At 40.0% G+C, this 26997-nt stretch overlaps 1 protein-coding gene across 1 annotated transcript; it reads right to left on the bottom strand.

The window, feature by feature from the left end:
- Positions 1 to 381: 381 nt before the first annotated feature.
- On the bottom strand, positions 382 to 22568 carry loxhd1b (lipoxygenase homology domains 1b). Its single transcript, XM_034118449.1, has 43 exons — positions 21896 to 22568; positions 21211 to 21325; positions 21001 to 21012; positions 20708 to 20788; positions 20312 to 20496; positions 20031 to 20129; positions 19752 to 19900; positions 18689 to 18812; positions 18174 to 18283; positions 16685 to 16825; positions 16068 to 16203; positions 15733 to 15893; positions 15553 to 15639; positions 15215 to 15350; positions 14955 to 15109; positions 13933 to 14093; positions 13762 to 13838; positions 13488 to 13684; positions 11858 to 12050; positions 11538 to 11698; positions 11091 to 11412; positions 10630 to 10781; positions 9473 to 9606; positions 9150 to 9292; positions 8928 to 9032; positions 8600 to 8728; positions 8357 to 8521; positions 7389 to 7570; positions 7182 to 7298; positions 6854 to 7016; positions 6044 to 6198; positions 5510 to 5719; positions 5278 to 5404; positions 4201 to 4409; positions 3795 to 3980; positions 3569 to 3696; positions 3338 to 3455; positions 2911 to 3088; positions 2564 to 2749; positions 1947 to 2117; positions 1674 to 1806; positions 1267 to 1422; positions 382 to 1187 (listed from the first exon to the last, which is right to left on the bottom strand). The coding sequence occupies exons 1-43, from the start codon at positions 22566 to 22568 to the stop codon at positions 707 to 709; spliced, it is 7203 nt and encodes a 2400-aa protein (XP_033974340.1). The 3' UTR covers positions 382 to 706.
- Between the last annotated feature and the right edge of the window lie 4429 nt (positions 22569 to 26997).

Here is a 26997-nt window from a genome sequence, read left to right as displayed (position 1 = left end):
GCTTACCAATGTTTCCAAACAAAGCCATACACTTTTACTTTTTATTACTAATCTTTAAAAGGCTCATCAATTTCAGCCTGAACAAGTTTTACAAAGTAAAAAATGGTTACATTGTAAATTGTGGCAAAACAGTTATAAATGCTTTCCATACATTTGCCATCAAGGGCCTTTCTTCTAACATGTGTAAACTCTTCACCTAGACATAACCAATCAAGCTGAACAATTTTATTTTTATTTTTATTTAACCTTTATTTAACCAGATAAAAACATTGAGATACAATCTCATTTTCAATGCTGACCTGGCCAAGAAGGCAGCAACGTTACACATAACACATAACACAAACATATAAAATACAGAGAACATAACTAAGAAAACAAAAGACGAAAAAGCAGTCACTACATTGTGCACATTTGGACAGTAAACAAAGAGTTTACAAATCAAGACTAAATGATTTGTGTTGGATAATCAGCTTTGGGCAATATTAAGGCGTGTTTCTTTTATTTTTTCAAATTGTACAAGATAAAATGGTGGCAAATGGCTTTTTCTGAAGTTAGAATTGGGGCAACCTTAACAGTTGGCACAAACTAAAAAAAAAAAAAAAAAAAAGAACGATGGTGTTTCCTTCAAAAGTAACATTCAGGGCTGTTAATTTCAGTCGTACATGTAGTGAACAAAAATTATTCTCACTCCTTTGTTGTCTCCCTCCTAGTATTTGGGGTAGAGCACTCTCTGAATCTGCCCGTCGGCCTTATGCGAGTCCAGCCACTTTCCACACTGGAAGATGGTGGTTACTGAGTTGGCTGTGTTGGTCACCTCCACACACTCTAAATACCAACCACTGTTGGTGCTGCTGTTGTCATGTTCCACTTTCACCCTCAGCAGCTCCCCGAGGTCCAGCATTTCCAGAACAAAGCGGTCCGTCTGCCCTCGCTCAAAAAGGTTGCGAAACTTTTTCTGCAAATGCCGTTTGCCCGAGTCACCGTTGACGCCATAAATGCTGATGAAAATGTTGGAGTCCGTGCCCGCTCCTTTCACGTCCCCGGTGATGACAATGAATTCGTACTTCACAGGGACCAGGTTTCGTACTTTGCTCGCAAAGCTCTCGATGGTTTTAAAGCACTCAAATGTCAGGAATTTGTCTTTTTTGGCTGCCAGGGGGATTTGTGCATCACAGTGGAAGAAATACCTACAAAGAAAGAAGGGTTTGAAGGTACATCAACGGGACACTATATAACATAATGAAGGATGTATGAGTTTCAACTCACTTGTTTCCCAGCTCCTTCTCGGTCACCACCACCTCTAAAACATGCCAGAAGGCTTCACTCTTCACCTTCTTTCCATCTTTTGTTATGTGGCCGATGCAGATGCCAGCAATCTCCCCCAAGTGTTTGGATGAGAACTCAAAGGCATCAGTGGCACCGCTGTGAAGGGGCAAACGAAATGTACAAGCAGAGTTTATGGAGAGTGTGATTCTGTACATTGAATAGTTAAATTCAGTGGTGTGCCAGAGTTTTTTTATGAAGTGCGTCTCATGGGATTAGCTCTCCTGAGAGCTGAGATTTAAGATAAAAGAGGGTAGAAAAACAACATGTGAAAGAGAGCAGATTATATAAGGCCACATAATATGGTTTTACTGTGAGCCAAGGCACCTATACCCCCTTTGAAAACATACCGTAAGAACTTCTTTTTCTTATTCTCTAGAACAAACTCCTTAGAACGAGCCTTCCTTCCTTCCAACACGATCCAGGCGTTTTCTGTGGTGGAGGCGTTGTCTGTGGTAGCAGTTGTTGTGGCAATTTCATATTCTGTGGCAATGAAGAGAGACAGATATTGTCACATTATGATCATTTCACATCTGGCAAATGGCTGCAATTAGCGGCAAGGCGTTCATCTCCCACAATTAGAGAGCTTGTGATTATGCCCACAGACTTCCATTTTTACTCACTGGTTTTGTCACTGAGGTCTATAGCGTCGTTATTGGCACAGGCCAGCTCCCTCATTATCTGCCCGTCATCTTCATTTTTAGCCAGCCAGCGGTCGCAGGGAAACCTGAAGGTCTGGTCCATGGCCTCATCTTTCACGTCAATGTACTCCAGGTGCCAGCCGGGACAGGGGCCTGTTCACGGCAAAGACAACAATGTCCTTTAGTATTATCTTTTCAAAACGTTGATGCTTTTTAACAGCAATTATGTTTATTCTTCAGTTTCATTCTGTTACTATCTAATGCTAAAAAAACAGTTGAGCACCCTTCTGATAATTGTGATGTTACGAGAGTTAGATTACAAGATTAATACCACTCTCGTGTCTGAAAGTATATTATTGCATTTCTCATCCAACTCTTGGCAAAAAAAGAAACACACATTCAGAAAACATCTAAATATTCTTTTTAATGTTAGAAGGCAGTATGTAGAAAAGGTAGATAACAGCAGTTCATGTAAAACATATAACCTATAGAAACGGACATTATAATAGACAACACCGGAAAATCTACATCTTTGGGCCAAATAATCAAAATAATGTTAATTCAGCTATTTAAGAGAACAAAGATTAACTTGCGCTCACCTTTGTTGTCGTGCCACACACGGATCTTTGACAGTTCGCCCAGACTGAGCATTTCGGGGAACCTGAACACATCTTTCATTTTCCGCTCAAACTTGTTCCTGTTTGTGCTCTCCTTCAAAGGCAGCGTCCCGGTGTCCCCGTACTCCCCGAACACCATCAAAAACACATTGGCATCGGTGCCGGCACCTAAAATATCACAGTATCACTGATGAAAACACTATCTTTATATATATCGTTGCATGGATTCTACTAAATGCTATTGAACATTTTAAATGCCCAAAAGCCAAGAAAATAGTTCTTCTTCATCCTTTGTTTTAGAAATAAAACAGGCATCTCATGAGACCCACCTCCGACATCACTGGTCTGGACTTGAATGATGTAGGTAGTTTTCTCCACCATCTCCTCCTCATCCACCACAGCTCCCAGCTCACACACCTTAATCCTCTTCGGCCCTTTTGTCTTTGACAGCCAATTCTCGTATGTAAACAAATACGTGTCCTCTGTGTTCAGGTTCCGCATCAGGATCTAAAAACATTTCAGTTACGAGAACAACACATTCATTGTTCATGTTTTCTTGGTGAATATCACTGTTCAGCAGCAGCAGATATGACAAAAACAGACAGACATAAGTAGTCTGATTTCGGATTTTAGTACAATTTAAAATGTATTTTATAATGAAAGAACAAGCCCCTGTTTCCTTTAGTAGTACATAGTAGTAAACATTCTTAATTACATACTGTATTCTGATAGGTGTTAGTGTAGTCTGTATGTTACCCTGTCGAGAAACCAGTCAGGCCGACTTCCAGAGCAATCAATCCGAACTCTGATCTTCTTCAGGGGAGCAATATCATCTACCTCCAAACTGAATGTGTCCTCTTGGTCCCTTTCAAACCTAGATGTTAATGATATTTATGTGAGTTTTAAAACATCTAGGCATGGTTCTCTTCAAATGTGTGGAAGTGTATTTCCCAAAACAGAACTATTCCTCTGATAAAAAATGTAGACCTGTCCCCATTTTTGGGCAGCAGCATTTCCTCTGTGCTCCCATTGGCTCCATACACCGTCAGGAAAATGTTGGTGTCTGTCCCTGCATACTGAGTGTCACCTGTGACAACCGTTGCCGAATAAATAACCTACAATAGACAGTAATAGATAGTACAGATAAGGAAAAGACTGATTGTGTGTGTGATGAAATGTTTCCAGGGTTTCTTTTCTTAGTGCAGTGACTCACTTTGCGGTTAATGTTGATGGTGCTGGCGTCCAGCACGTTGAACAGCCTGGCAGTCAGACCGTCTCCTCTGTCCTTCGCCAGCCAGCACTTACACGGAAAGATGTACTTAATACCTTTGGTTGGCACGGCAACCGACAGCTCATCGACCAACCAGCAGCTCTCTGGTGTGACACCGTTATGGCCGAGCTGAGGGGGAGAAGGAGGGAGTGAGAGGAGGGAGGGGGAAGATAGAACTGGGAATTTATATATCATTTGATTTTGTTTGATCTAGGTACCAGAAGACACAGCTAGAATTAATTATTGCTGAGCTAGAATGGTTTTATTTAAATGTTTAACATCGGCTCATCTGATGAGGCAGCAGAGAGGAGACACAGATTTAGAAACAGAGGCAGTCTTAGATTCTCACTTCCACTCGCTTGATCTCTCCTACGTCAGTCCCATAAGACACAAAGTGCTCCATGGTGCCGGCTGTGAAGCAGTTCTTCCCCTCCGGCAGGTCCAGCCACAGCCGGTCTGTCTCCATGTCGTTGGGGCCGGTGATGATGACATAGACCCTGGCGAAGGTGCCGGCCTCCCGCTCCATCCCAGTGGACAGAGTGAAGTGATAAGGGATGACTGGGGAAGGCAAAAAGTGGATTATTCAAAAGATTACATTGACATTTAATTGACAATTTAGTAAATGTGCTTATTATTAAGATGAAAGCAGTGATATTTCTTCAATGTCTGTGCAAAAATAATAATGTTACAGCCAGCAAATAATTAGCTTAGCTTGGCATGAACACTTAAACAACAAGGGGAAACATTTAGACTGGCGATGGGTGATAAAGCCAAAGCGAGCACCTCTATAACTCACTAATTGGTATTATATCTTATTACATGTTACTAACAGTCTATAACCTCTTTCTCTCATCTGTCAAGATGCAGATCATTTTTTAACCTGCGGCCAAGAAATACCACAATACATGTACATGGCATTGATTGAAGAAAAAAAAACACAAATAGTTGTTTTTACCTTTCTTTGAATTAAACAGACATGACGTAATGTGTTAGTTAGAAATCATCATAGTGAGCATAAGTAACTGTTTTTGTCAGGCTAGTCGTTTCCCTTTGTTTCCAGTCTTAATGCTGAGATAAACTTATGCCTTGCGTTATATAAAGGGTACAGACATGAACGTGGTCAAGGTCTTTTTATTTAACCAAAGGAAGAAAAGCATATTTTCCCAAATGTTCAACCTTTTTTTTAACTTATGAATTATAAACGAAGCCTTGAATTGATAACTATCACTTAACGTGTCCAATTATCTCTAAAAGTTTTGGCTTTTATTTTGAAAGTTTTGCATTTATTCTATTCATAGAGGATTCTCCCCAGCTGGTTTTGCCTGTATTTTTTCAAGATAATTCTCTGAGCAAGGTTTTGAATTTGCATTGCTCTCATCATACCCAAACCTCATCTTGAAACACAGAGAAAGTTGTGTAGCCTTACTTGGACCTTCTTCAGCCACTGCCACCTTTTTCTTCTTTTTCTTCTTATTGGCGTTTCTGTCCAGCCCCAGTTTGGCCTGAAGCATCTTCTTGGAATTTGGATCAATGTTTCTTTCCCCTTCATACCCCTGGACCAAACACATACCAGACAAATAATCTTTGATTTTCCTTCTCATTACTAATTTTACAGCATCAGAAGCAAAGAAAAAATGAATTACCAAAGTTGAACAAACCTTCACAAAGAAAGTCCTTGCAATACTTCTGTCCTCTTTCTTCTTGGACAGCCAGCGCTCACACAGGAACATGTACACCTCATCTGTTTCCAAATCCAGCACCTCCACCTGGTCCAAGTTCCAATCGGCCCCTATCATGGAGTTGTCGTGACGAATATGAATCTTAAACACCTGGCCCAAGTCCACAGCCTCAATGCTGAACTTGTCCACCTAAGAGGCAAAGAGACCCATTTTGATGCCTTTGTATACCAGCAGTGACATGTATGATAGTGTATAAGGGCCATTGAAGGTTAAAGAAAATACTGAGCTGTGGAAGGGAATAAAAGATAACAATTCATTCTGCATATTTTCTGAGATTGGTTGTACATTTCTGAGAGAATAAAACACACATTTAAGAATAAAGAATAGGAATTTTCTTTAAACCAAACTCATACGTTTGCACAAAAAAAAAACTTCATAATGTCAGAAAATGTCCTTGAACCTTTTATGGCCATAATACTCATGACATAACATGTCACACATTTCCTCACAAACCTCTCCTCTCTCGAACTTGTTTTTGTTGTTCTCAGATTTGGCCAGTTTGCGCTCTCCTGTGTCTCCCAGGTCTCCGTAGATGGTGAGATAAACGTTGGCATCGGTTCCTGCTCCGTACATATCCCCTGTTCGCACAGACACGGTGTACATGTGAGCTGTAATGGAAGAAGAACAGAAATAGGAATTAAGTAGACAGGTCCTTCCTTCCTGCAGCGGTCAGACTATACAACCAGCACAGCCCGTAGTAGACCCCCCCCCCCATCATCATACTATGTGCAATATGTGCAATATATACATTACATTATATACATAAGCCATTAATAACTGTGTAATATATACCTGGCTGCTAAATCCTAACAACTGTTACAGGATTTGTATTTTGGAAAGTATTTTTTCTTTTACTTTTATTTTTTATATTATATGTTTTCTATTATATCATAACTTAGTACTTTTTGTTCTTAACATAGGTAACATTAAGCTGTCTGTGGCTCTTTCCTGCTGTAACGATGCACATTTCCCCTCTGTGGGACTAATAAAGGTATTCTGATTCTGATACATAATGTTAGCTCACATCTTATATGTTTCTGTTGAGTAGCTTCCAATTGAAGTCTGTGTGTTCAGGCAGTAAATCAATTAAGATCAACTATGAGCTGAAAGGTAATAAAGCTCCATTAAGCTCAGTGGAGCTGCAATGCAGGTGATATGGCTCTCTACACGAGTTACTCAAATGTTACATGAGACTGAGTACAGTAGGCTGTTTCTAGTAAATATGCTAATTACATTTAGTCTCTGAAATCAGAGTTAACCTACTTTCCAAAGCGTCCTCCACCTCCACTTCAGTCGTCTTCAGCTTCCCATCCCTGAGGAGTTTCTCTGTGATGATGTCCGAGGGGACCAGCTCCCTCACCGTCTCCCCGTCATCTTCAGACTTGGCCAGCCAGCACTCGCATGGGAAAATGGTCGTTTCTGAACCCTGACATTAAAAATGAATGTCAGGGTTCATTAAAAAACTAAAATCAATAAACTGGGCCTGGCCCTGCATCTCTGAGAGATATGAGCCAAATGGTGTTGCATTATTAATCTGTTAATAGTTTCATGAAGAAAAAAACTCTAAATAGCAGAGTAGATTTTGAACTACCTTTCCCTTCCTGAGCTGTCGTCTGATCTCCACTCTGTCGAGGTGCCACCCTGGGTTTGTGCCTTTGTTGTCGTGTCCTATCCTGATCTTCTCTAAAACGTCTCCGACATCCTCCAACTGAGAAAATGAAAACACAATGTTTACAGAGCCAAAGCCGAAGCCGTTGTCTCCAAGGCTGTATAATCCAAATCCACACTCTCATCTCACCTCCACAATAAACATGTCCTCAGCTCCTCTCTCAAAGTACAGACGTCTCTCTCTCTTGTTGACACACAGGTGTTTCTGCTGTGTGCACACTCCCTTTTGACCGTACAAGACGATGAACACATCAGCGTCTGTTCCCGCACCAAACACATCGCTGGTGTATATCTTTATCTCATAAGGCACAACTGAGAAGGAGAGGAGAAGGTGACAGCTGTGTTTGGTTGACACAGATAAGATAGAAGAGTAATATAATAATTATGATAGATCAATTAGTATTTTGTTGTGGTATGCCAAAGCAACTACAGGTTAATGTAATTTTTCAAATAATTGCGTCTATTGTTGTACTGCTATTTATTTATTGTTGTACTGCTGTTGTCTGCTGTACTCTATTTAATTATGTTTTTATTTCTCTAGTCTTGTTGTGGTCATTTAACATCTTGCCAAGGACAACAGTTGAAAATTAGCCTGCTGGCTAATACTGGCTCATTTACAGCAATGTGGATTAATGTGCACTGTCCTTTAAATAAATAAACAAACAAACAAATTGAAAGGTTTGTATTTCTCAATCTGCTACAATAATAATATAATGTACAGTTTTCTTTATATTGATTGTGTTATTTTGGATTTGTTTTTGGTTAAAAATGTAAATACACCTAACAATATCCACGACTGCAGCTTTGTATTTGGACTCTTTTACGTGCAAGTCAAGAAGCTAAGTACTGTTGCCATGGTGAAGTTTAAAATGCAGGCCGCCACTGTGACATTATCTCACTTTTAACCGGCTACATCAACGAGTCTATGCTCTTAAAGCCACTCTTCTACTGAGTGCTTTAAACACATTTCACTGCTAATCATCCCTTTTTTCTGGGTAAAACTTGCAAAAAGCACTGTTACAGGACAAATTCTCCATCAGCGCATTGTCACTCTCCCCAATGGATTCAAACACTTCTTCCACAGCTGTGTTCACTCACATGGCATGTAGAGTTCAGTCTGTAAATCAGCGGGATAAAGATCCCTCACAAACAGCCCGTCATCCTCTCCGTTATCCAACCAGCGGCCACATGGGAAGCGTAGTCTCTGACCCTGTGAGGGGGCGTCAATCTCGACCCAGTCCAAGAACCAACCAGATGAACCTCCTGTGGGTGAGAAAACAGTCACGTTATACCATTAAGAAAGGGTTCTGCTTATTTTTGAGGAGACTTTTCTTTCCACACCTGAGTTGTCGTGCCCAATTCGAAATGTTTCCAGGTCGCCCAAATCCACCGCCTCCACAGTGAACTCATTGATCATCCCCTGTTCAAACTTATTCTTGAAGTTCTTACAAGCCTTAAGGTTGATGATCCCTGTGAGTGACACGAACATTTTTATATTCAGATGGGTATCTCAACTATCTTATTGCTTTGTTTTAGAATGTGTTTATTTCTTCCTTTTTTGTATTCTTGTGTCTTGCATTACATAATCTTTGTTGCTATTTTCTTGTATGCTATTATTGATTTATCTCTGTATTGTGCATGCATCCACCTTTTAATACAGTTATCATACCTGTGTCGTCATTTTCACCAAAAAGGATGGCAAACACGTTAGCATCAGTTCCAGCATACTTCTTTTCTCCGGTTTTTATTTTGAGAGTGTATGTAGTTGACATGGCTGTAAGATAAAATGAAATCAGTCAGTTCTTTAAACCTTTTCATCCAATCACTCAAAGTCCCTCGTTCTTCTCTTGTCCCACTACTAAGACATGAGTCAGATTTGAAAGTGTGTTACATTTCTGCTCGAGGCCCAGAGTGGCGCCTGAATCCTCGTCTTCATCCTTCTTCATGAAGGCCTCGTCCACAGGAACCAGCTCTCTCGCTATCTGTCCATCGTCCTCGTCCACTGCCAGCCAGCGGGTACAAGGGAAATAGTACCTGTATATCCAAGAAATACATCTAATCAGGCACGCTAACTCAAAGATAACATGTTATTTAGACACTGTGAGTTGTATAATAACACAATTGCTCTTTTAAAGTCTTTCAGTTAGATCGTTCCTCTTGATAACTCAATAGTTTGGCGAAACTCATGTAAAATATATGTTGGTTTTCACCTACGTCGTATCATCCTTTGTGTCCACTATCTCAACACGGTCCAGGTACCAAGATGAATGAGAATTAGAATTGTCATGACGGATCCGCAGCTTCTTCAGAGGACCCAGTTCAACAGCTGTGACGATGAAAACATCCTCCTGCCAAACACAATGTTGCTACAGACAATACTGGTTTACGGCCACTTAAATGAGAACACGTGCACTGTAATGCAGTCTTATGCAACAGGCTTATACAACTGCTTTAACATCTATCATTACAAAGTGTATAATGTTCACTTTACATGAGGGGGCAGATAATTAGAAACACCTCCGAATATGATGCAGTCCATCACAAACTTTGACCTCAGAGCTAAACATATCAATGGATTAACAACAGTGACACAGAGTCAAAAAATGTAGGCATCACTAAAGTAAACTTTGGGGCATTAGAGTTGTATTGGATGGCATAACAGGAACCAGCTGTAAACCACTTAATGTTTCTATTCATATTTTCCTGTATAATAAATATCATTTTAAATTAAATGTGTGAGCTTACAGACTTCTGAAATGAATATAGTATATTTTCCAGTTTTCTGGAAACAAACATTCTCTCCACTTAATGACAATTGTCGTGTTTGATCTTAGGACACAATCTGATTGTTCCTACAGAGCCAGGTGTGATGCAGACATGAATAATTCACAGGTTAGGATTAGGTTATGAGTAAAAGTAGGACAGGTTCGATGACACAGAGGACTTCTGGTAGCTCCTCTCAGACACAGCTGGTTTGCCTGCAGGAGAGCTCGTAATCCTACCAGAATTCACTCCCACACACACCGCTCATGTTGCGTGGAGGTGCTTGACTCTTTGACTGGCTGAAGGTTCATTTTCAGCAGGATACACTTATGATTTGACAACCCTAATACAATATTTTGTGTTTGTGATTCAGGCTCAAACCAACATACTTACCTTCATCAAACTGGAAATAACGCACCGGCTAGACGTTTTTTTATACTCCTCATCTATGAATCCAAGTTAATGAAAGAATAACTCTTCTGATATTTAAAAGCTTGTTTTGTGAAGCACAATGTAAACTTTTCCCCAGCCTGTTTAACATAAAACAATAACATATTTGATTCCTTCCTTCATGATTCAGCTGACTGCCTTGTCTTTGTTTAACCCACCTGCCCCCGCTCAAATTTGTTGATGTTGTCTGAGTTCTTCAGATAACGCTCTCCGGTGTCTCCGTTTTCTCCATAAATATTGATGAAGACGTTGGCGTCAGTCCCGGCACCCAGCGTGTCACCAGTGAAGACGCACACTTCATAGGTGTTGACTGTCAGACAATACAGGGGATGAGTTACTAACAACTTTAACTTAAAGCAACTGTGTCAAACCAACCATGCATGTCTAAAACGTCAACACAGAGTACAAGACAAAAACATGTGTGAAAAATGCACCAGTGAATTTTGCATATGAGTTATTAATCTCTCCAGAATGTATCCATGCTTGAATTGTAGCCTCACAGATTTGTGGTAATAAAAACATGTTGGTGTTTTATATATATATACATTTCAAATATTAGAAACTTAGGTAGTTCTTGTGCATCTATTCAATACATAGAGTTGTTGTGTTTTCTTCCTACCTTCCAGATCCTCTGCCTCCTCTGGGAGCAGCTCCACCACCAGCTCCCCGTCCTCCTCCCCCCCGGCCAGCCAGCGAGAACAGGGGAAGTGGTAAGTCAATACCACCTCCTGCATCTCCTCTCCTCCGGCCTCGTCATCATCTTCCTCATCTTTCTTCTTTTTCTTCTTCTTTTTCTTGTCCTCCTTTTTCTTCTCTTTTGGCACCATGGCCATGATGAGATGTTTGACGTCTACTGTCTCCAAGAACCAGCCAGATCCGATCCCCGAGCCGTCGTGACCGATGCGGATCTTAAAGACCTTCCCTACATCTTTGGCCTCTAGCTGGGAACAGTTGTTTCAAATCAAAATGTAACACTTGAGCATTACCCTTCTCTTTGGCATTCAGATTTAACAACGTAGACTCATTTTGGGGCCACTGACTGAGCACAAAATCAAAGCTTTGATACCTTGAATATTTCTGTGGTGTTTCGCTCGTAGTTGTTGGATCTGCTTGCGAGCGTGAGGACCTCTGTCTTCCCCTTGTCCCCAAAGATCTGGATGAACACTCCGGCGTTGGTGCCAGCAAAGGTCACATCTCCAGTTACTACTGTTACCTCATAGTTAATCACTGGGAAGTAATTATGAGAGAAAATTGGTAAAACATGTATGACAATATAACAAATCTGAAAGAAATAGAGTTTTAGAACTAGGTTTTGAACCTGACTTGTTTGTCTGTGTTTCTGTATAGTCTCTTCTAATGGTGTGAGAGTGTGTGAATGTTGCCTACGCTGTTCCATGTCCAGGGTCTCGCTCGGGTAGATCTCCACCTCTGTCTTGCCGTCGGCCTCGGACGTGTCCAGCCAGCGGTCACTGGGGAACATGTACTGCTTCCCGTGGACTGGAACCATGAGCTGAACGCTGTCCAGGAACCAGCCGGCCCGCATGCCTTCATTGGTGTGGCCAATCAACAGACGATTTATCTGCAATAGAATTAAAGGGATGATCATATATTTTTGTTAAATATAAAAAATATTGAATAAAATGAAAAGTCAGACATATGCATGCTTAAACAATACTTTAAAACAGAACAAAAGCATTTATACATCTTTTTACAATTTCTTATGTCTTACTTTTACCTTCACAAACGCATCCTAATGCACCCAGTCTAATACAAAACTGTGTTTCATGTACAAATGCGAGTACACTGTTAACATTAGGGATGCATACCGGTTCCCGGTATTACCGAAATACCGGTTACTGGTGGCTACGGTATACCGTACCGAAATCAGATCCGGTTTTCGATACTTTTTTTTTTTTTTTTTTTTTTTTTTTTATAAAAGTGAGGCATAATATCCTTAAACTTGTGCCCAAACCGTCGGAATTACGATGTCAATTTCGCAGTGAAACTCCGCAACCAAGTCACTTTTGAAAATCTAAAGTGTGGCTGCATATGACTGCCAGTCTGAATGGTGGGGTCTGTAACCACTGCCAGTCTGAATGGTGGGGTCTGTAACCACTGCAAGAAGTTTATTTCTGGGAAAGGTGGCAACACATCCAATCTCCAACCAATGCTGTCTCGTATGGCAACCAAGTACCTTTGTGTTCAGGGAAGCAGCGTGCCAAGCGAGAGAGTGTTCAGTTTAGCAGGTGATATCCTAAGCTGTGAAAGGGCCCGTTTGGATCCAGAGAGCAGATATGCTCATCTTCTTGAAGATGAATGCACAAAACTGAACTGTGATGGGATTTGTTTTCTTTCATCAGGCAAATGTTGATTTCAAGGATGCTATTTGTTTTATGTGCAATGCCGAGATCTCATGATCCTTTATGTGTTCTCTGGTCAGTCGAATCTCAGGTTGAATATTAATTACACTGGTGCTATTTTATTTTTCCATTGACAAGATGTACTATTCCCGCCTGATGGTTGTTATAAATGATATTGCAGAATCAGTTTTCTTCATAGATAATGTGTTTTTCATTGTTTGTTCAGTACTAAAAGGTCCAAGTCCCACAATTGAATTTAATATTCATTTGACATGTTAACTATATAATAAAGCGCTTCATGGGAGTAATTGCGGGATGATAAAATGTTTCCCTTATGCAACATGAAAGTATCACGATATGTATCGGTTGAGTATCGGTATCGTTCAGTGGTATCGGTATCGGTATCGGTATCGTAAAAAAGTCAACGATATGCATCCCTAGTTAACATCTTATCGAGACAATAAATAATGCAAACTGCTTACATGTAAATACCCTGATGTTTATCATGTGTTCCATCGCAAGCACCTTGACAGCACATATTGGCATGGAAGGACTGAACCCTAACATCTTTGACTGCATGCCTTCGATTAATAAATTCTAAAGCTTCTTAATGTACTATCAACATCAAATCACATGTTATGTCTTCATGGTATCACCTGTCCAATGTCATAAGTTTCCACGACGAAGATGTCAACGCGACCTGTCTCAAAGTAGTTCCCAAGGTTGTTGTCAGAGACCACCAGCAGGATCTTACTGGTGTCACCTTTCTCTCCGTAGAGCTTCACAAACACATTGGAGTCCGAGCTGCTCCCAGGGATACTGCCCGTCTTCACAGCAATGTGATAGTCAACGTCTGACACACAGACACAACAATTAACACTGGGAAGTCAACTTAAATGTTAGAAAAACATCAAGAATCTTTTAACTTACTGTAAAGACGCTGTCCATCAGAAAATGGCACTAGCTCTCTGACTATCTGTCCGTCATCCTCATTACGGTCCAGCCACCTACCAATGATCAAAACTCTCAGCGATTACAAAAACACTCTCCTGTGGTTGTGACAACTATTCAGCACGTTGTATCCACACTGAGACTTATCACCTGTTGCAGGGGAACTCCATAGCTTGAGCCTCAGCCTGTCCATCTTCTCTTACAATGACTTTATCCAGGAACCAGCCACAACCTCCACCTTTACCGTCATGTCCAATCCTCACCCTGCGGACCTGCCCAATGGATACTGACTCCACTATAAACTCATCATACTGGAAAAACAAAAAAACATTAGGCAGCATCACATGAGGACGGAGGGATTTGTGATAACAAGCAATTTACCTGACAGATATGGCCAATGTTTTTAAATCAGCACATACAACATTGGAATTCAATTTTCACAGAAGCTACAGATAGTTTGACAAATCACATTAGAATTGTCCTAACTGCATAGTCCAGTTGACTCATACATTTTTTTTATTAATCATAGGCAGGGCTCCATCTGGGGTTGGTCCCTGATTATTGAAACGTATCCCCTAAATTTGTCAAACCAGAAAACAGAAAGCAGCATGCTACAAGTGTGGCTCATTTAATGAATTAAAAGCACACAAATGAGTGATTTGTGTAAAAAAAGGAAATGTTTAAGGCTTGTTGATTGGATGGAGGTTTGTCATTTGTTTTTTGAAAGAGAAAGAAGCAAAACTATATCAGAATCAGAATCAGAATCAGAAACAGGTTTATTACCAGGTAAGTTAACACATACGAGGAATTTGACTTGGTGTCGTGGTGCATAAAAACAAGAATGAAAAACACAGGTAGAGAACTAGAAAAATATTACAAATAATTAAAAATATAAAGTAGAATATAACAGTATGGAATGAAATAGAGGAATAAAATATGGAATAAAAATCAGCTGTAATACAAAATAATGTTGTACATTGTGTGCATTAATGTAATGCATAGAATCTATGATGTGGCTGAGGTAAAGTGTCAGTGGGGGGGCCGGGCCTTGTTAATGAGGACGGTAGCGGAGGGGAAGTAAGTAAGTATATGACACAGGAGAGGGCACATAATTGAGTGTTCCTTCCTGATATAAGCTTTATGTCTAACAATGATGTATGGAGGGTACCCACGTTTCCTTTCTCAAACTTGTTGACGTTGTTTTTGCAGTTGACCATGTCCCGATTTCCACTGTCTCCCAGGTCTCCTATTAGATTTAGAAACACAGACGCATCTGTGCCACTGCCGCCGACACTCCCTGTGCAAACTGTCACCCTGTATTTTATTACTGGAGAACAAAACAACAGAAATGAATCAGGTATTACGCTACATTCCTCTCTTTATTTGGCAAAGATTTCTATTGGTTATGATGAATACAGGTGGATATACCAACCGGGCAGGGGCTCAGCATTAAAGTCTCCTGTGGCAGAAAGCTCCCTCACAACCTCGTTATCGTCTTCATTTACGTCCAGCCAGCGCTCACAAGGAAAATTATATTTCTCCTTTGTTAATGTCTTCATCATAGTTACCTAATTGGAAAACAAGCAGTGTTTTTAATTTGTCAGGCATAATAAAGATTACAACTTTTGGTCTAGATCTAATTAATATAGAATCACAAACAATCTTAGTTGTCAATCAAATACTGGCCAAATGCATGTGAGTGAATTACACACTAGTTTAACATATCATAGACGTAAGTTTGCCAAATTATTATAAATTATTTTCCCACACCTTACTGAGATGCCATCCAGCGAAAGGATTTCTCTTCTCGTGCCAGATACGTAGTTTGATCAGTTTTCCCAACTCAGGCAGCTCAACCTGTAAGAGCACATCAAGATAAGAAGTGTCCTAAGCCTCGTTATCTGACGAACAGTACTAATGATGTGTGGTGTTAAAACATGAGATACCTACCATAAACTTGTCCACCTGTCCCTGCTCAAAATTGTCTGTTTTGTTGTCCAGTCTGGTCTCATCGCTCTTGCCCTTGTCTCCGTACACCTGGAAGGAGATGTCTGCATCGGTTCCTGCACTGGGAAGGTCTGACGTCCAGATCCACAAGGACCAGGGATGCTCTGAGCAGAACCAAATCAGGTCAGTTTAACAAGGGTGTTTACTCTTTTAGCAGTACCTTTGAGTTTACAGAGGTAGTTTGTGATGAGGGGGTTGAATGTCCAACTCCTCAAAATGTCTGTGAAGCCCCTGAAAAGGTTTTTTTTGCTTGAGAATTGTAAATGTTTGTAACTTACTCTTCTGTCTCTTCTGCCTGAGTGAGACCATCTCATGGAGCTCTCTTTCTATCAGACCATCTCCCTCCTTCTCATCCAGCCATTTGCAGCATGGGAAGGTCTGCTCTGTCCCGGTGAACGGACAGAACACCACCACCTGCAACAACATTGATTCAGCCGAAATATCTCAGTTTATTCCCAGATTGTAGTGTTTTAACTTCAGCGATTAGTCGATCGATAACAACTATATTCTTATTACTTGTTTTTATTGTTACAGAGTGAATTTTCATGGACTGCCTTGGTTACTGAGTGGTTACATGCTATATTATTGTTATGTCCCAGGTTCGATTCCTACCTTGAAAATGTTAAAAATAAAATAAATTTTTTTATTTGCTTGTGCAATATTGGCTGATAATGCTGTTTTTTAGCCTATCATATTATACAAATGTATTATTTTTCTCTGTTTTCAAATGAGTTTTAAATCAAAGTTTATATCTATTGGTTTTGGACGACATCTTGGATGGGCAATATTCAGTTTGTCTTCCTTTATAAAGACCAAACACTTATTCTAGAAGATAATGGGCAGATTAATTGATTGTTGCAGCCCTAGAATGCATGTGTGTGTGTGTGCATGTTACCTTCTCACAGTACCACCCAGCACTGACTCCGTCGTTGTCGTGTCCGATGGTGACTCTGCTGAGGGGACTGAGCAGCGCAGCGATCTCAACATTAAAGATGTCTGTCAGGCACCGTTCAAACTTTCCTCCTTCCAAAAACACCTGAATACAAACATATGTAAGAAGAATAAAAGGAAACACTGGTTCAACCGCTCTACGACAGATGTACCCAGAAAATATATAAGCACATACTCAATGTTCTGAATACATTAGTTTTGGGTATTGCATTGTGGTATAAAACAGAGGGATGATCATTAAGCACCAAACATTTCTTTAACTTGTTTCGTACAGCTTTTAAAGACTAATATTCAAACCCTTTCCCGTCTATTTCCAGACGTCAGAACCTTTATCATCACATCTAAACTTACTATAAATGCAATTGTGAAAAATAGTTTACAGATGTATAGAGAACACCTTTACACCTACAGCACTGTATATCGTTACGTTATTCTACCAGTCTCGTATTTAATTTGGTTACATGTGTTCATCAACATTATTCATTGCATGGCTCCAGTGTGGTGCGTCCTAAAACCGGGAAGTAAGTTAGCATTTTTACCACTTTCGGTTCCTTCGAAAGAAAGCAATGCAATTTCTCCATAGGATTTTGGAAAATAGCTCGAAATAAGGTCTGTGTTTGACACACATTTAAGAGACGTTTTGTTCTACGACATTACATACATCAGCAGTGACCCCACTGGTGATTTTTGAAGAGTTTACGTGTCTGAAAAACGATGGTTGTTAATATGTGGCTGAATAGGACTACAGAAGTTGTCGAGGCCGTTGTACGTCAAATACACCGAACACGTAAACACTCCCGCTAAGTTTGTTTGCCCTGTTCTGCTTGAAAGCAAGTATCTGCGCTCTTGCAAACTGTTAAAACAAATGCTTCAACTTGAACAATTTTGAATCTGTAGTTTTGAATATGGATCTTAAATGTGGGGTAGGTAAGTTTGAGAAACCGGCTCGAGATGCACTTTTTGTTATATTCCATGGAATGCTCTTAACATCCCGATAGCAATGAATATCTTAAGTGCTTTGACAAAAAATCCATAAAAAATGTCATCTGTGGAAGCCGTAATACTGTAAAAAGCACGACCAATCATTTTAGCCGGCCCGGCTAAAATAACTGGATGGCCTACCTGCCTGTCAGCCTTCCATCGGGGCACAAACTTATCTCGTGCCCTCATTGGTCATGTGCGCGTTCGTGTGTGTTGGAGGAGGGGCTCTGTAAGGAAGTGGCAGATTTTTTCCGGCTGTGTATTTTCAAATTCTAGCGCACTCGAGCTGGTTTCTCCAAAATTACCTACCCCACCTTTAAACACTGGATTGGTTTGAAAATGTAGCATTTTCCAGAGAGTATATTGGAAATTCAAGCAATACAAATGAAAACCATTGTTTTTTAGAAAGAGTAAAAGTTGTCTTTGCTTTGTTTTTGTTATCTTCTCCTCACCTTGCCACTGTTCTTTTGGCCTTTTGAGCCGTGCATCACAATGTGGATTTTGGAGTTGGTCCCGGCACCTCGGATATTTCCTGTCATGACCTGGACGTTGTACACAATACCTGGTGGGTACAGTTACACAAGATGCTATCAGGATCTGCCAGCAGGTCAGTATGGTTCACTGCACCTGTACTCCCTACGGTGCTGAGCAGGAAGCAGATCAACCGGATCCAAACATTAAACCTGAGAATGAATGATCACTGCCTCTGACTAGTCTGACTGAAAACACATTTCTCTTGCTGGACTGAATGAGAGGAACAGCAAATGATCTGTTCCCTGGCAGTAGAAATGTTGTTGTCATACAATCCTTTCTGCAATATTTTTCTGAAGGGTCATTATTTCAAAATGAGGCAAATAATTTGAAGGAAACAGACATATTCATTTTCTTTCTTGCCACATTTCTTTCACTGACATGAGGATTAGAGTATAGGGAAGGTTTTTCCTGGCTCATAAACAACATTTCTCACCTGTGGGCTGACTGCCCCCCACCAAAATGTCTCTCTGTATCTTCCCATCATCCTCATCGATGGCAAACCAACGATTGATTGGGAATTCATAAACTATTTTGTTTCCCATATCATCCACTACCGCCTGTTTGAAAAGGAGAAATAAGAACATAATCAGAGCCAACATGGCCTGGATGGTGATGACAGACAGAAAAGGAAACACGTTTTCTGAAGACATTGTTGCGTGTTGTTTTTTTATATTTTTAATTTTAATATATTTTAAAATATATTTTAGATCCTGGAAATACATGTATGTATCTAATATACAGTATTTATGCTTAACATCATTTGATTGTTACGTTGTCTGCTATGTTTTTTTAGATTATGGTTATGGTTATATCTGAAATGAAATGTATAGTTGTATATTTAAAGTCAATTTATGAATTTGTTTTTACATTGAGTCCTCTAGGCTTTGTTTCACAGACTTACATACTTTTAAACATGTAGCATATAGGTTTAAACATGTTTACGCAGCAATGAGCTCAAGTAATATTTACTCTCAAATCCATGTAAACATGTACAATGCCAAAAGGTTATGATTTATTACTGCTGACCTTTGGTGTCAGTCTGTGCTGCAGTTGCCAACAAATCCATCGACTCGTCTGTCTGTTTGCTGAAAGACGATCCCTTAATGGGTCATGGTTTCCCTTTACAGAGAGGGTAGGATGACGACATGTGTGTCCTGTGTGTGTGTGCGTCTGCTCGAATTAACTCATCTCTCAGTCGTGCAAACTATATGTGTTGGGTGAGCATGGACACTAGACTAGATGGGAAAACTGAGAGGAATAGGAGGATCACATGTCTTAAGTACCTCTTCAGAGGCATTACTGAGCAGAAATAGTTACAGTTAAACTTTTAAACACAGTTTTGTTCATTGTAACACGTGATGTAACACATTAAAGTAACATGTTTTGTTCTTTTGTTATCCGCCTTAAAAAATGTATGAAGGGGTATCAGTTTTGAGCAATAATGGCATATTTTTCCTAAAGACACACTCTGGTAAGCAACAACTTCAGTTTCTTACCTTGTCCACAAACCATCCTGCTGAAGAGCCTTTGTTATTATGGCCAATGGTGATCTTCCTCACTTTGCCCAAGTTTGGTGCCTCGATGGTGAACTTGTCCTCTGTGCCCTTTTCAAAGTTATTTTTCTCATTGTCAAGTCGTCTTTCACCTTAGACAACAAAACAATCTTTAATTTCTATCAGATAAATCCTGATTAGACCCAAAATGCATAAAAGCTGTTATTAACTTCATTATGTATAGAAAACATGAGAAAACAAGTGTTATGTGCTGTAATTTACCTGTGTCTCCAAACTCCCCAAAGATGTTGATGAAAACATCTGCATCTGTTCCACTGCCTTTCACATCTGCAGTGAAAACACTCACTATATACTTATTATCTGGAAAATTAAGACCAAAAACTTTGATCAAGGTTTTTCAGAAAATGAACCTACCTGTATACAAACACCTTAAAATGAATCAACCACAAGCAACCACAGTTAGAATCAATATAAAAAGTATCTCAATAACATTTTATTATTATTCTTTAGTTTATTATTATTTTTATGCTGTGTATACATACATTTGGGAATGTCCATTGGGTCCATGCTACCCAGCAGATCTCTGACAAAGAGGCAGTCTCCCTCCACCTTACTGAACCAGTTGTTACAGGCAAAGTAGAACCTCAGGTGAGGCCGGATCACGTCCGTCACCACCACCCGGTCCAGGAACCAGTTGGCGCTCAGGCCCGTGTTGTCATGTTCAATCCTGAAGCAACAGTAGAATAACATCTAGACAAATGACTTAGACCTTTCATGCATACTATTTCAGGTAAGGAAATACATCTTTTTAAATCTGATTCAAGGCAAGCAGTGTTTGATCTAGGTTGATCTGAAAACTGTTCAAACCTGACCATTGTCAAACTGAAAAAATATTCTACAGAATGGATCCAGGATGAAATGTGTTAAGACTAAGGTACCTTATCTTTTTCAAATGTCCAACATTGTGAGTTCTGATTCTGAACACATCAGTTTTTCCTCTTTCGAATGCCGTGCGACTCCTGAAAACACAAAGTGGTCAGACTTGAGAGCGACCCAGAATTTCTGCTGTTAACAAAACCTTCTGCATGCACTTATTTATATTGAACCATTAAAGCTGTGCACACATTGGACAAAACCAGGCAGCAAATTATGTGATGTAAATTCTCCACGAAACCACTGTATGAGATTTGATCGACAATCAACAACACCACCGGCGTAAGGTAATACATACCTCTTCTCTGTGCTGTAAGAGAAAAAACAAAACAGTTTGAGTTCAAGCACACGAACCAATCAACTTAATCAAATATGGTGTCAAACTGGCTGAGGCTGTAACTGAGGCCTCTGAGCAGCGTGATAAAGGTGAAATAATTATTCTTTATTTGACCAAAGTCTTTACAATTGTAGAAGACCTTTTATCCAAATGGGATCATATTTGACGTACTTGCTGGCCAGGTGGACTTTGGGAGTGATGCCATAGTCTCCGAATAGAGTGACAAACACGTTGGCGTCGGTGCCTGCTCCTCTCTCATCGCCAGTGATGGTCACCACCTCATATACTACAGGGTTGAGTCACAACATACAATTGAAAGTGTTTCAGAAAGAATTGTACAGTTTGATTACAGCAGGAGAAAGATTAATAACCAAAGTGAGATTTTGCAAGTTTAAAATAATTGTTTATTGATTAAGGTAAATGTAGGTTAAGTGTAAGGAGGCATGTGTTTCTGTGTAGAGATCAGATAGACATTCAGAATGGCTTTACAGACAGTGAGAGCTACAAAGATACCTTAGAGGTAAGTGAAGCCCCTCATTAAGATGCACAACCAACCTTTGTAAAGGTAAGTGAGTGGCAGGTGTCATATAGCTGTAGGTTGAAGATAACATACTAACAAAACATGAATGGTACTTCACAGTGTAATGTTACCATGAACATCAAACCAAAACATGGGTCCATTACTGCTGGGGCCACTCATAATCCCATAATTGCAATCAACGTTTCACATCCCTTCCGGGTCTCAGGTGTCGTTCCTCAACAAGTTTACATACATTGATCTAATATTGACATGCTGTTTTAATTTCTAGGCTCGCCTTTAACATTTCACAGGTTGAGATAAAAACGTTGCACTCACTTTTCTTTTTGTGATACTCATCCTCGTAGCTCTCCACTTTTTCTGGCTCGTAGTTGCGAAGCTCGTTTTCATAGATTTCAACATAATTTTCAATCTTCTTCTTTTTCCCCTTGGTCTTCTTGGTGTCATCATCGCTATCTCCCTTATCTGAACCTTTCTTCTTCTTTTCTTTTTTTTTCTTTTTACCTTCTTCATCCCCAGCTGCATGTTCTTCCCCCTTTTCCTTGCTGGATTTTTTATCCTTTGGCATTTTATCTTTGTCCGAGGACCGTCTTGATCCTTTCTTAGTGGTCTCAATCAAATCGGGGAGTCTTTCTGCTCTCTTTTTCCCTTTGGATTCATTGTTGTTATCTCCAGTATCCTGTGAGTCATTGCTCAACTCATCCCCGCTCTCCTCTTTAGCTTTCTTCTTCTTCTTCTTGACCTTTTGATTATCCCTCCCTTTTTTCTTGGTGCTCCTCACATCTGCCTCTGACGTGTCAGAACTAGATCTTTCTTCATCGCTGTCTTCAAGCTTCTTCTTCTTCTTCTTCTTCTTCAATCTCCCAGCATACTCACTCGCCTGCTTACTTTTCTTCTTGGGCTTTGGTTCTTGATCCTCTGAGCCTTCGTCATCCACATCTTTGGTTTCCTCTTCTCCACTCTGTCTTGTTTTTTTCTTTTTTGTAGGCATCTTTAATTTATTTACTACCTTGTAACTGTAACCGATTCCTGTGTGTTCCGGTGAAACTTGATTAAACTGACCTGGGCCTGCAGGAGTGACCCGCTGGCGGGTCAGAGCTCACTGACTGTTGTTTGGCAGGCGGCTGGGGAAGCCCCTCTGTGCTGGTAACCCTGACCTACAGCAGCAGCAGCAGATGCTCTCACCTCATTAAAAATGATAATCATCCTGTTGTCACCTGACAAGGGTAATAAACACCCCCAGTTTAGAGCCGCTACAACATTCTGAAGCAGTATTTCAGTAATTCTTTAGACGATTAATACGGTGGCCCTGAAGTGCAATCAAAACAACATTTCACAAAACACTACAGCATTTCACAAAACGCTACAGCATTTCAGAAAACACCTCAACATTTCAACTTTTACGGAAAGGGTATTCCTTTAGGGAGAACACTTCTTGTTTGTGATTGGACAGAGCCAGCCAGAGAAGCACTGCTGTGATTGGTTGTTTTTGCTGCCAGTCAAGAAATGACGCTTCGAGATTGGTCAGCACCCAACAGCGCCACGTATTTCCTGTTTGGTACTATTCAGCTGTTTCTGCACGAATTTTAAACTGAGTTGGAAAGAATGGAAGAAGAGATGAAAATCTTAAGGGAATATTTTAACAACGGATATAGGCTACATATGATGTTATCCTCGACATGCTGTCAACCCATCACCACATCAACATGTCCCAACACATCAGCCGTTAGCTGTTAGCACACAGAGCTCACAGCTCCTCATATCTGTTCAGAAACTGGACAAAAGTTAAACATGTACAAACCATGGGCGAATACAGTCGCTGCTTTATTTAAAGGGGACCTATCATGCAAAATGCACTTTTGTACGTCTTTTATACATGAATATTCCAGGGAACTCACCAAGTGTCAGAAAACACAACCCTCTCTATTTTCCTCCATACCCAAATCTCTAAAAAAGGGGCTGCAACGGATCTGATAAAAACTGATCCAGATTTGAACACTTCTATGACGTCAGGACAGTGGCGCTACGGCTATTGGGCCAACTCCACCAATCAGGAGGAGACAGCCACGTCCATTGCCGTTCAAAAGCGCTGGAGACGCTGTAGTACATATGTCAGGCCTGTAGGTGGTGCTGTTCTCACAGAATCTACCCTTGCAAAAACAGGGGTAAAAAAGTGCAAATTGAGCGAAATGAGGCATGGCTAAAATGCATGATCTGTTTGGTATTTTGAAAAAAAAAAAGTATAAATATGCCTTATATAGGTATGGTCCTCCTACACTATATTATTATAATTAAGCATGATAGGTCCACTTTAAGTGTTTTGTGAAATGCTGTAGCGTTTGGTGAAATGCTGTAGCGTTTTGTGAAATGCTGTAGTGTTTTTTGCAATGTCGTTGTGTTTTATGAAATGTTGAAGTGTTTTGTGAAATGTTGTTTTGACTTGCACTTCAGGGCCACCGTAGATTAATTATCTTCCTTAAAGTGGGCCTTTATTAGATATATGCTTAAGTTTTATGTGTAGAATTGTAATGAGGAATAAAAAAGGGAACAAATGTAAACAGAATTGTCTTGGGCCTGCAGCTGCCCTGCACCTATGTGAATGATGATGAAATGTGACCAGGGCATTTATAAATGTAACATTGCTTTACTTAGATTTATCCAACAATAAATCCACATTTTTTTGTAAACATCAAAAAGAGGAGCATGTTTGGACATGATAAAACAACCGCCTTGACCGACATTTACTGGAGCCCTCTGGACCCACTGGCCAGCTCCTCTGGAATAAATACCGATTGATTAAAAAGTGAAGACATTTTAAAGTGGTAAACAGAAAAGTTTGGACTTCAAAGTCTTTTTTATAACTCGTCAAATGTCTACTGTCAACGCCTGCTATGGAGGTAGAGTTGTCTCAATATTATTTGTATTCAAATGTTCTGTCTAATCGTGTCACTATCAATCATTAAAAAGTGTATACATTAAGTTTACCTTCAGTAACTCATCAGCTAGTAAAAGATGTTCTAACGTAATCTGCTAATGTTAGATCCAAAGGTACGTTGGGGCTGGTAGAAAGACACATCTCCTTCTGAGCTTAGCTAACAAGTATCCGTACTACACAGAGCGGGGTCGTATAGTTGTAGGACTCTAGGCGGCGATCTCTGATGCTACAGCGTGACAGGCTAATCTGCGTTCGAGGGGCAGGATTAAGCAAAAGATCAACTATTTGTCTAATCCACTAAGAGGTAAACCCACTAGACGCTACCTCCATAGTACCAAATGGCTGACATACCATTTAGCAACTAGCTGGTGAACATGTTGGACCTCAAGTCCCTAGAGTGAACAAAACAAATTAATCAAATAATACTCCTTCAATACAAGGTCATGTCAGCAGTCACCATACATGTTCATGCTAATATACTTGTGAACAAAAACTAGTCTCTTCTACCAAACCTCTTTTTAATTACACTGTAATTTTAGTAGTCTTGGCCATGAACTGTAGTCTATCAAGTCAGAATAAATAGCCCCTTATTTTACTGGGATGTGTTTAAAGAGCCAATATAAAAGGCTTAATGGTGGCTTGGACTATTGTCTGTCGCCTATAAAAATGATGTACTTTTTTCTTCCCAGTGCTCACTGAGTTAGGAAAGCCTTTGTGTTAACACCAGTTTATAGCTCACCGGACCCGTTAAACCAAAGAAAGGTTGTTTAATTAAAGCCTGCAGTCAATTACAGTGTCCCAGTCAGCAGCAGCCACAAGCCACATTGGTGTGTTGTGCAGAAACAGCAGACTGTCAATTAACAGATGTAAAGAACGTCATTCCTACGATATTTTAAAGATGTTTACATTATTCAAGGCATACTGAGTGTAGATGCATGACAAATGTGCTGCTCTACATGTTTATACCAGCAGAGGTCACCAGAGTTATTAAGATGCCTATTTGTCTCACACCAGTTACACTCCTTTTATCTTTTATGTCCTCTGATATTATTTGCAAACATCATACGAAATATCTGTCTGCTTTTTTAAATCCACACTAGCTGTAAATGCACACTATGCCTTGCTTACAAAGCTGCTGCCACTATACTGCACAACCACAACCACAGCCGCACAATATTAAGCATTTCTAGAATGTGTCTCTTTTTATCCTTAAAGAAGAACCTCTTTTCACATCGCTTTACACACAAGGCATTTACTATCCTGTTTCTCTCATACACATGGCCCACTACAGCCTAATGACATCACTGACCCCAGGCAGAAGTAGGGGGGGGGGGGGGGGGGATGACTCACTACTATACGTACAGCCTAGAAGAAAACAGCAGGCAAGCAGTGGTGAGGCGAATCTCTCTCATCTGATATGATTCAATATGGGACACATATGAACACAGCAATGCAGCTTAATGCAAAAGCAGCAAACCCAGTCCTCGTGGTTTGTGCCCCTCTAATGATGAGGCTAGTTACAGAATGACTGGCAGCTTAATTAATGCTGGGTGCCTTGCCAGTCTTTTTCCATACAAAGGCTTGGTATCATGTACCAGACTAAGCAGAGATGCAAAGACAGATGCTTTTATGTAAGGGGTCAAATTAATTTAAACATGAGGAGGGGCAGCCTTTCATATATTATGTTCGGGTGATGACATGGTTCCCGCCTTTCAAAGTAAAAGCATGCAGTCTGGTTATGATTGTATAAATTATACTTTTTTGATAAAGGGGGGACCCTTATCAAAGTTAGTTCTGAACTTAAGTTCTGAACAAACTTTTCCTATAAGGACCCCCCTTACATTTGATATAAACTCAAATAATTTACCAAATACAACATTTGTAAACAAATAATCTTCAACACTTCATGGAACACAAACAGTTACCAAAAATATAACAGATAATTTCTATTTCTAAATCACAGAATGTCTTTGTTGCAGGATATAATCTATGCAACACCTTTAAGATAAAGAGCACACAGCATTAACTCAGTTAACCTTCCTGTGCAGCAATAAGTGTACCTGCTGGTAAAACTACTGAATCACAACTGTAAATAATATTAAAGATGAGTGCATACCAGTGTCATGAGTTATACCCGAGTCAATGCTGCTTAAATGTGTTTATTAATGCTCTTAATGTTTTTCGTTTTTGTAAGACACTTTGAATTGCCTTTTGTTGAAAGCTGCTCGATAAATACATTTGCCTTGCCTTGGACAAAAAGGTATTATTTTCTGTGAGTATTAAAAGGTTTTTCTTTAGGTCTGTGCAGCGCATATGGCTCTGGGTCTGTGGTATTGTTTGTGTAAACTTCCCTGCAGCCAGCAGAGGGAGACACCTTCATTAGCATTTGTATTTAAACTGTATTATTGTTTGCACCACTATATTGATTCAACAGAGGATGAGCAGTAATAATAGCATATAAAATACAAAACAAAAACAAAACTAC

The sequence above is a fragment of the Trematomus bernacchii genome, unplaced genomic scaffold, assembly GCF_902827165.1.
Source record: "Trematomus bernacchii unplaced genomic scaffold, fTreBer1.1, whole genome shotgun sequence".
NCBI lineage: Eukaryota > Metazoa > Chordata > Actinopteri > Perciformes > Nototheniidae > Trematomus > Trematomus bernacchii.
This window is presented reverse-complemented; position numbering and strand designations above follow the sequence as displayed.

Coding starts and splice junctions, on each gene's coding strand:
- loxhd1b (XM_034118449.1), bottom strand. CDS start 22,568: ATGCCTACAAAAAAGAAAAAAACAAGACAGAGTGGAGAAGAGGAAACC. Junction 18,284..18,688: donor GGGGGGCAGTCAGCCCACAG/GTGAGAAATGTT, acceptor TGTACCCACCAG/GTATTGTGTACAACGTCCAG. Junction 11,699..11,857: donor GACCCTGGACATGGAACAGC/GTAGGCAACATT, acceptor ATTACTTCCCAG/TGATTAACTATGAGGTAACA.